Below are 9,996 nucleotides of genomic sequence, written 5' to 3' on the forward strand. Positions count from 1 at the left end.
AGAATTTTCTTCAGGTCGAGTAGCCCATCTCGCTCAAAAGGTCCCTGAATAAGGGTTGTTTAAGGATGTTGAGCAAAACACCCATGTTTCCAAAGTGAATTATTCAAACCCCAAAGAGTTCCTCTCAACACATGGCTATGATGCTCCCCCACTACTTCTGCTCATGATCAGAGATGCACATATCGTCAGCCAGCAAGGGTTATTATTATTATTATTATTATTATTATAGGCGGTGAACTGGCAGAATTATTAGCATGCCAGGCAAAATGGTTCCGGGGAATTTTTTCCTGCCCTTTACATTCTGAGTTCAACTTTATCTTTCATCCTTTCAGGGTTGATTAGATAAATAATACCAGTTGTGCACTGGGGTTGATGTAATCAACTACTTACCCTCCCCAGCAAGATTTCAGGCCTTGTACTTATAAGAGAAAGAAACATTATTAATTAAGACAGAATCGTTAGCACACCAGATAATATGCTTCGTGCCATTTTTGTTCATTGTTACATTCAGAGCTGCATCGAGGTTGGCTTTGCCTTTCATCCTTTTGGAGGTCAATAAATTAAGTACCAGTCAAGTTCTGGGGTTGAAGCAATTGACTAGACCCCCCCCCCACCGCCCCATAATTTCAAGGTCTGTAATGATAACAGAAAGGATTATTATTATTATTATTATGATTATTATTATTGGGTTAATGAGTCATTAAGTTCAGTGCTCTAAACTTAATGACTTGCAATAATGAGTTAATTAATTTTTTTTTTCTGAAGTCAAATCCTGTTGAATGTCTGCTTTGTTTTACATCCTTCTGGAAGTTTCTATCGCTCCACTGCCCCACATCTACAAGGATGATGATGATGATGTTGATGATGATGATAATGGTGGTGATGATGATGGTGATTCCTGATTTAGGAACAAGGCCAGGAAGTTTGAGTGGAGCGTGTTCTACTATAGGCACATGGCCTGAAACATGAGGGGAGGGGGCCAGTTGATTAGATCGACCCAGTACGCAACTGGTACTTATTTTATCAACCCCAAAAGGATGAAAGGCAAAGTTGACCTTGGTGGAATTTGAACTCAGAACGTAATGGCATACGAAATACCGCTAAGCATTTCACCTGGTGTGCTAATGATTCTACCAGCTCACTGCTTTATTTGCCACCTTGATAATAAAAAATAATAACAATAATTCTGTCTGTCTTTCTACTATAGGCACAAAGCCTGAAAATGTTATGAGAGGAGACTAGTTGATTACAGCAACCCCAGTATACAACTGGTACTTTTTTTTATCAATCCTGAAAAGATGAAAGGCAAAGTCAACCTCGGTGGAATTGGAACTCAGAACGTGAAGACAAAATACCACTAAGCATTTCGCCTGACATGCTAATGATTCTGCCAGCTCACCATCTTATTTGCCACCTTAATAATTATTTCTACTCTAGGCACATGGCCTTGAAAATTTTGGGGGAAGAGGGCTGGTCGATTGCATCAACCCCAGTGCATAACTGGTACTTATTTCATTAACCCAAAAAGGACGAAAGGCAAAGTTGACCTCGACTGAATTTGAACTCAGAACATAGCAGCAGACAAAATACCACTCAACATTTCACCCAGCATGCTAACAATGCTGCCAACTTGCCACCTGAATAATAATAATAATAATAATAATAATAATAATAATAATAATAATAACAATAATAATGATAATCCTTTCTATCTTTATCCTATAGGCACAAAGTCTGGAAATTTTATGGGAGGGACTAGTTGATTACAGCAATCCCAATATACAACTGGTACTTATTTTATCAACCCCGAAAGGATGAAAGGCAAAGTCGACCTCGGCGGAATTTGAACTCAGAACGTAAAGACTGACGAAATACCGCTAAGCATTTCGCCCGGTGTGTTAATGATTCTGCCAGCTCGCCACCTTAATAATAATAATAATAATAATAATAATAATAACAACAAAAACAATAATAATGATAATTCTTTCTATTTTTCTACTATAGGCACAAAGCCTGAAAATGTTATGAGAGGAGACTAGTTGATTACAGCAACCCCAGTACACAACTGGTACTTTTTTTTATCAATCCTGAAAAGATGAAAGGCAAAGTCAATCTTGGTAGAATTTGAACTGAAAATGTGAAAAATGGAAGAAATGTCGCTAAGCATTTTGTCCAGTATACTACCAATTTTGCCAGCTCATTGGCTTATAATACTTTTTTCTACTAATATTTTGGCCGGATGTGGTTGGTTTAAATGCTAAAGGGTTATTTTCTTATTGTGTAATAATATCACTGTATTTAATTGAGTACATAATATGATTTAAAATGTATGAATATCAGGCAATCCCTTACATTTTTGCACTTAAAAAAATACAAACAAAACAGCAATATAGTTTTGTTGTTCTTTTTCCTTTTTTCTTTTCACATTCATGACTATACCAGTCATGGAAAAGTTGGCAATTATTAAAATGGATCCCTTGTTAGTTGCATCTGATTTTGAAAGAAAAAAAAGGGGAAGATAGGTAAAATAATATGCTTTGCCCCACACAGAAGCTTGCAGGAGTTACTCAGAGGTTTTGCACGCTCTTCTAAATCCCACATGAGCTTTCATAATAAAATTCCTTACATTCTACACGAGTATCATCAGCTGGTATTTCAGAGTCACAAGCGTTTCAACCCTTAGCCTGTATGCTTCACCTGAGTGGGGCAGCGAGGACTGAATTAACCTTCACCTACGGAAGGGTTCCACTGGCTGTCTCTTATCAACCATAGCTACCTTTCTTTGTGCATGGAGATAAAGTGTGTAGGGTGATTGTTTTCTTCTGAGCTTGTGTCAAAACCATCCACTGATGGTACCCTCCAATTTTGACACAGAGGTTTCATAATAAAATTCCTTACATTCTACACGAGTATCATCAGCCGGTATTTCAGAGTCACAAGCGTTTCAACCCTTAGCCTGTATGCTTCACCTGAGTGGGGCAGCGAGGACTGAATTAACCTTCACCTACGGAAGGGTTCCACTGGCTGTCTCTTATCAACCATAGCTACCTTTCTTTGTGCATGGAGATAAAGTGTGTAGGGTGATTGTTTTCTTCTGAGCTTGTGTCAAAACCATCCACTAATGGTACCCTCCAATTTTGACACAGAGGTTTCATAATAAAATTCCTCACATTCTACACGAGTATCATCAGCCGGTATTTCAGAGTCACAAGCGTTTCGACCCTTAGCCTGTACGCTTCGCCTGAGTGGAGCAGCAAGGACTGAATTAATCTTCACCAATTTTGACATGAGGTTTCATAATTAAATTCCTCTCGTTCTATATTAGTAAATAAAGTTTTGTCTTGGGAGACTCATTGAATAGATTTAACCATTATACAACTGTTTTTCTTTAAAAAAAAAAAATTCAATACACAAGTCACGGGCAACCAATTGCCTACAAGACTTTCTGGATGGCATGTCTAATAAAAAACGTTAGCTTGAATTTTTACAGTAATGTGGCCACCTGATGATGAACCATGTCTCATGTGGCCTGCTTCTCAAAAATCGTTGCCCATGTCTGATACACAAGTTTAGACAAAATCTCTGGCAGAAGCAATACATACAAAGGAGCCTATTCAGACTAGTAGTAGTAGTAGTAGTAGTAGCAGTAGGGGAATTTATCACATTTTTTTCGGCTTGAAGATGAAATAAAAAGTCAGGAAAAATACTCTGGAAATTGTCAGCAGTAGTAGTAGTAGCAGCAGCAGCAGCAGCAGTAGTAGTAGTAGTGGTAGTAGTAGTAGTAGTAGTTGCAGCAGTACCAGTACCAATAGTAGTAGTAGTATGCAAAGGAAGTGAGCAATGACAGAACAAACCAATGAGGGAAGCCTCTAAATGGTTGATGAGTCTGCTAGAAATAGCAGCAGTCAAATTTCCCTCAAACTACACTAGGAACTATATAGAGAAAAAGAAAAAAAAAGAAATAAAATGGACGCACTGGATGATGTAGTCACAGATCCGTCTACAATGTGTAAAAAAATAAAGAGACAGGATGGTCACATTTGTGGAATGCCTTTGATCGAAAGGTCTGCTGGATTAGGACTGACCTACCTGGGGTTTAAACAACAACAACAACAAAAATAATGACAAGGAGAATAGCAGTGACAGAAAATATCATGAGACATTGTCAGGGGGGGGGGAAGATAAGGGGGCTGTTGAGAGAGGAGGGGAGTTGCCGGGAGACGGAGGGGATAAGGAGATGTAATAGTTTGAGGACAGTTCCTTATAAGGAATATGATTTATACATTTTGACTCAGGAGCAATGGTATAAGCTGCTTCAAACAATGTTATCAGGTTAATCCCTTTTTTTCAGAGCATATTTTGCATAGGTGTTTTTTAATTAATTTCACAAAATAATCAAGAATCTGGAGGGATTTAGTGAAAAAGAACATTATTGATGTTTGGAACTTAACTAAAGGAAGTTTTACATTTAACCCCCCCCACCAAAAAAAAAAAAACCTAGATGAAAGGTCTTAATTGAAAAAAAAAACAAACCTAGATGAAAGGTCTTAATTGAAAAAAAAAAAAAAACCAATTGAAAATGAGAAATTTTGTATTATGGAACCAGAGTTAGTCCCAGGCAGGTTAAAAGGTTTCTTAATCATTTAAGTGTGAAATTAAATTTTATGGTTAATTCGGTAATTATTTTAAATATCTACCAAAAAATATAGAATTGGTATTTTCTGCAAGTTATGTTGCCTCATTAAACTTGATATATCTCAACAAAAAATAGTTTCAAACATGACATTTCTCAACGAAGACAGATTGCTAAACAACATTACTTTCTGCAGTTAAGGATAATGAAATTTTGATTGGTTATATCTGATTTCTGCGTTTAAAAGGATTAACCAATGATAGCATAGCAATAATGATCAGGATAATTATGCTAACGAAGTTGATTATGACATTGATGACATTCCTTATTTTCTTAATATTGTAATTAACTAATTCTAACCATGAAGGCGCTTGGCTCAGTGGTCACGGCACCGGGCTCACAATCATGAAGTAGTGAGTTCAATTCCCAGACCGGGCTGTATGTTGCGCTCTTGAGCAAGACACTTTTATTGCCTGTCGTTCCAGTTCATTCAGCTGTAGAAATGAGTTGTGACATCACTGGAGTCAAGCTGTATCGGTCTCTGCCTTTCCCTTGGATAACATCGGTGGCACAGAGAGGGGGAGCTGGTATGCATGGGCGACAGTTGGTGTCTTCCATGAACAACCTTGCCTGGACTTGTTCCTCAGAGGGGAACTTCCTAGGTGCAATCCCATGGTCATTCTTGACCAAGGGGTCTCTTTACCTAATCTAACTTTTCGACCAGGAAATTAAACTTTATGTCGTTTTTGGATTTGGTTTGCATGTGATTCTAGAGAATTTCTAAATTTTTTCTTTCAGAAAATTTAGAATTTTCTAGAATCACTTTCCTATGGATGTCATCAAATCTTATTTTCTTTACTCATTGTTACACAAAAGACTAATGAAGTAAGAAGTTTTATAATTAAAAATTTAGGTTTTGATCAGTGCAGCTTATATTCACGCAGTTGAGTGTGTGTGTATGTGTGTATGTGTATGCATGTGTGTGTGTATTGTGAGGGCACATGGCCTAGTGGTTAGGGTGTTGTACTCATGATCAGGAGATTGTGGTTTCAATTCCTAGACCATATGGTGCATTGTATCCTTGAGCAAAACACCTCATCTCACATTGCTCTGCAATCACTACGATACCTGATGCATTGTACACAGTGACACCTGTTCAGACAACGTCAAGTTGATGGGGGAAGTGAGCTAATGTGTGGCATAAACATTTGATCACTATAAACAAATCATTTGTGCAGGGCCGAACGCTCATATGTTGTCTCTGACAGGAGATTCCATCATATATATATATATATATATATATATATATATACACACACACATATATATATATACACATATATACATATATACACACACTAACAGTTTCCTAATTCCGGTTTATAAATGTGAGCAGTTGTAATAATTTAATTTTAAAGTCTTGAAAGAAAATTGTTCACAGTTAGTTTACAATATTTGACGAAACAAAATATTGCACAAGGTTTCTGTTCTGGGGGGGTTATTTTTGTTTCTTTTTTTTTGGCTTTTTAGATTAAAAAAATAAATACAATTAAAAAAAAAACAGAGACACCTTCGCAGATATTTGTGGAAATAGAGTTTAGAAAGCATGTGGAGTTGATGTAGAGAAATCAACAAATATTCGACTGGATGTTAAATGAAAATAATGATGACTTAACAGAAGACAAATTTAAGGAATAGAGTGGTTTTTGCGTTCACAGCACTGGGTAGGAAGGACATCCCAATTGTAGATGTACGATGGCCTCTTTTTAATCTGTCGTCGACACAAATGTCCTGTTTTTAGAATATAATCGTGCTTGTCTTGGATATCCTGCATGGATTGTTTGTGGGTAATTAGATAAATATTATTGCAGCCACGTGATATGAACTCGGTATCGAATCGAGGATCGTGGACACGGTTTATAGACAATGGTGCCAACCACACGCCAACCGAAACGTCTTCGCTGCGGAAGAGCTGCAGCAGGTTTCTGTTGGTAGCAATGAAATGGATGAGATCTGATGACAGCACGTACCCACCACCGACTGCATAGGGTAAATAACGATCACAAAGTACAAATTCCTTCTCCTGCCACTTGCCTTGCTTCTTCACATGGGCTCTTCCATCAAAGAAACCCCAATACAAACGTCTCTTCCCCGAAGATCTTAGTTCTTTCTCTATGATGTCTAGCCTTACATAAGTGTCTTGGTCGGTTTTGAGCACATATTTGTAGTCGATATTGTTGTCGATCCATATGAAACTTTCCAACACCTTTAATGTCAGATTCTTATAAGCGTCAACGACCTCCGGTAAAAGGACCAGGTCTTGTTGCAGCAGGTTCTCTTTGAGAAGGTCGTCCCTTGTTTCATTGGTCAAGTTTCCCGTTCCGATTACGAACCGAGCAAGAATATCATCGGGGACATTGTTGAGCCACGTCTCTCGAATGAGGTTGCGATACTTTCGGTCTTTCGGACCCGACATGACCAGAACAATGAGGAAACAAGACAGGGTTTGCTGTGTCACGGAATTGACATTTTTCCAGTAAGTTCTACTCTGGAGGTAGCGTATGTCCTGTCGCAGCTGATTGCCGACAGCATTGTCACAGGTCCACGAACAGAGAGACAGGCAAAGCACCAAACAGAAGGTAACCACAATGCCACATATCAGCACAGTCGTTCCGTGTCTGGCAGAGAATCTTCGTAGTTTAGACACCATTTGAAAGACTTTGGTGGTTTACGGATCAGCAGATGGAAGACAAATTAAATTATTTACACCAAATCCATGTCACCTTCAAAAAGAAAAGAAAACAAAGAAACAGATTAACAAACATTTTAAAAATGATATTAAATATTATTATCAGGAATTTATTCTTTTACTTGTTTCAGTCATTTTACTGTGGCCATGCTGGAGCACCACCTTTAGCCAGGCAAATCGACCCTAGTACTTATTCTATCGGTTTCTTTCTACAGATGGATTCCTTTCAGATGGTGTACATTATGATTCAATCAGAATTTAATATGTGAAAAAAAAAAAAAAAAAAAAATTGCTGGGTGTGAACACATACTGACACATACGTTGTTTTTTTTTCAAAATTTGAAGTTTCATTTTTGAAGATACATAAATGATGCATGTCTGTATGTATGTATGTGCATCACCATTTTTTGGCTTCTTCATATTATATCCCGTTTTGATGATAATCTACATCGTCTAATAGTATTTGTAGAAAATTTCATTAAAAAATATTCATTTTTCTGAAAGTTATGACGACACTAAGCCGAGACATGAATTATCCAAAACTCCACTTTTTTTATTTTTTACAACAAATTCCGATATAATCATAATCTATGCCATATGAAACGTATTTGTTGAAAATTTCATTGAGGGAACAAATTTGGGCGGAGTACACTTGTGTAGGTATACACCGTAAAGTTGTCTTTTATTAAAAAGAAACAGGTTCTTATATTAAGAATGGGGACGGGACTTCGATGAGAAAATCGTCACTAGGGAAGAATATAATAGTGCTGGGCGTCTTCCTCGCCACGCTGCTCTCAATGAAATCATAAAGCATGGCCTAGACGCCGCAGGCTTCCCTTCCTAGCTCGAACTCGCGGAATCAGACCGAGGGGGACGTTAAAAGGCCAGGCGGCATGAGAATTTTCCCGTTCCGTGGTGGTGGCCCCGTCATCTGGGATGTCACATGCTGTGACACCTCAAGCGGCAACCTGGTGTGTGCAGCAGCCGACTCAGGGATTCGCTCTGCTCGTCAGACCGAGAAGGGTAAACTGTCAAAGTATCGGCCGCTTTCTGATAGATTTGTGATCGAGCCTGTGACAGTGGAGACCTCCGGCGTTGTAGGCCCTCAGGCCACATCCCTGCTCGCTACTATCGAGGCTGAGATGGCTATCCGCAAGTACGAGCCTCGTGAGTCAGACGAGTGGCTGTTTCGGCACATCTCCCTTCGCCATCGTCCGGGACAAAGCCTTTACCATTTTGTCCGCTTGTTCCATGAAGCGGACTGACAAGCCCCTTTCGATACGACTCGTTACTTATTGCTTTATTTAACCAATCATGATTTAATAAAACATCATTAACATTGCAAGTGATGTAAATTATTAAGCGAAACTTGTCTGACAACCAAAGCCAAAACACAGACATGATTCGCCAGAAGAGAATAAATATCGAATACGGAAAAAACTAACAAGTAAAGCCTTTACGTCCTCGCTCAATCTGCAATAAATAGCAGTCAAACTGCTTTCGACTGATACCCAACCATCTTAGAGTCGGATACATCTGATAAGGAGAAAAGATGGATGGAATAGTCGTAAATGGAATGTCTTTCATCAAATGTCTGTCTCCTTGTTGAAAGCTAACCTGGGGCTTAATGACAACAAGTGAACATTGAACAAGCAAACGAGGAAGGCTTCTACATGGTTGTCGATTTGCTGGAAATAACAGATAATCTTTCCTCAAATTAAACTCTACTGTATTTAAATTTTTTTTTAAAAATAACGACACATCCACATCGAATAATGTAGTACCAGATACACTATAACTGTAAACAAGACGGTATGGTCAAAACTGGAAAGTCTTTGATCACGTCAACTTCGTCACAAATTACCTAGGGTTAAACAACAACACTTCTACAATGAAGTAACTTTACGTGGTCGTTCGAACAGCTAGAAATAACAACCAAATCTTCCTCAGATCACACCTTACCATCTTAAAAATAAATAAATAAAAACCATTGACACGCTGACTCATATCGATCTCGAAACATTTCCTAAAATCAAGAAAGGGTGGTCACATCTGGAAAGCATTTCTTTGATCATAAAATATGCTCGATTGGTGGTTGAACAGTGTTAAACATTTCCATATTTTACCAGTGTTTCCGTAGTTGTTCTTCTTCGAGAAATGCTATTTTGTGATCCGTTCGTTCATAGCTGAGTATTTCGTCACAGAACATGGAAAAATTCTATGAATGAATTAACAGAAAACACACAAACACACACCAGTCTTCCGGAAATTAAAATCATTTCAAAAATGGAAATCGGGAAGTTGAACGTGAAAACAAGAAAAATGACAATTAGAAACGTTGATTTTGAAAGAGTTGTAATAACAAACAACGTACCTGGGTGGGTGGAAATAAATAAGAAAAGTGGCAGAACAAGGTAGCAGTTTCGGTTTCTGCCGAGGTGTGTTCTACAATTCCTTCAACAAGGAAGATAACTCTGAATTTACTTACTTCCCTCTTTATAATAAAAAGATGAAAATAAACAAATGCTGTTTCCATGCGATCGAATCATGAAGGCGGTGACGGCGGAGGTGGGGGGGGACAGAGAAGAAGTTCGTGTGGTGGAGGTGGGGGGGA

At 38.3% G+C, this 9,996-nt stretch overlaps 2 protein-coding genes across 2 annotated transcripts in view; one reads left to right on the forward strand and one right to left on the reverse strand.

Moving 5' to 3' along the window:
• Positions 1 to 1,972: 1,972 nt before the first annotated feature.
• Positions 1,973 to 9,860, reverse strand: LOC106882295 (beta-1,3-galactosyltransferase 6). Its single transcript, XM_014932918.2, has 2 exons — positions 9,757 to 9,860; positions 1,973 to 7,416 (listed from the first exon to the last, which is right to left on the reverse strand). Exon 2 carries the CDS (start codon positions 7,341 to 7,343, stop codon positions 6,321 to 6,323), a length of 1,023 nt encoding a protein of 340 aa, XP_014788404.1. The 5' UTR covers positions 7,344 to 7,416; positions 9,757 to 9,860; the 3' UTR covers positions 1,973 to 6,320.
• Positions 8,276 to 9,996, forward strand: part of LOC106882294 (ubiquitin-conjugating enzyme E2 J2) — a 34,159-nt gene continuing 32,438 nt past the window's right edge. The window contains exon 1 of the mRNA XM_052976816.1: positions 8,276 to 8,549. Coding sequence (XP_052832776.1) covers positions 8,276 to 8,549 — 274 coding nt within the window. The remainder of the gene's footprint in view (positions 8,550 to 9,996) is intronic.

Source organism: Octopus bimaculoides, chromosome 25 (assembly GCF_001194135.2).
Source record: "Octopus bimaculoides isolate UCB-OBI-ISO-001 chromosome 25, ASM119413v2, whole genome shotgun sequence".
NCBI classification, from domain to species: domain Eukaryota; kingdom Metazoa; phylum Mollusca; class Cephalopoda; order Octopoda; family Octopodidae; genus Octopus; species Octopus bimaculoides.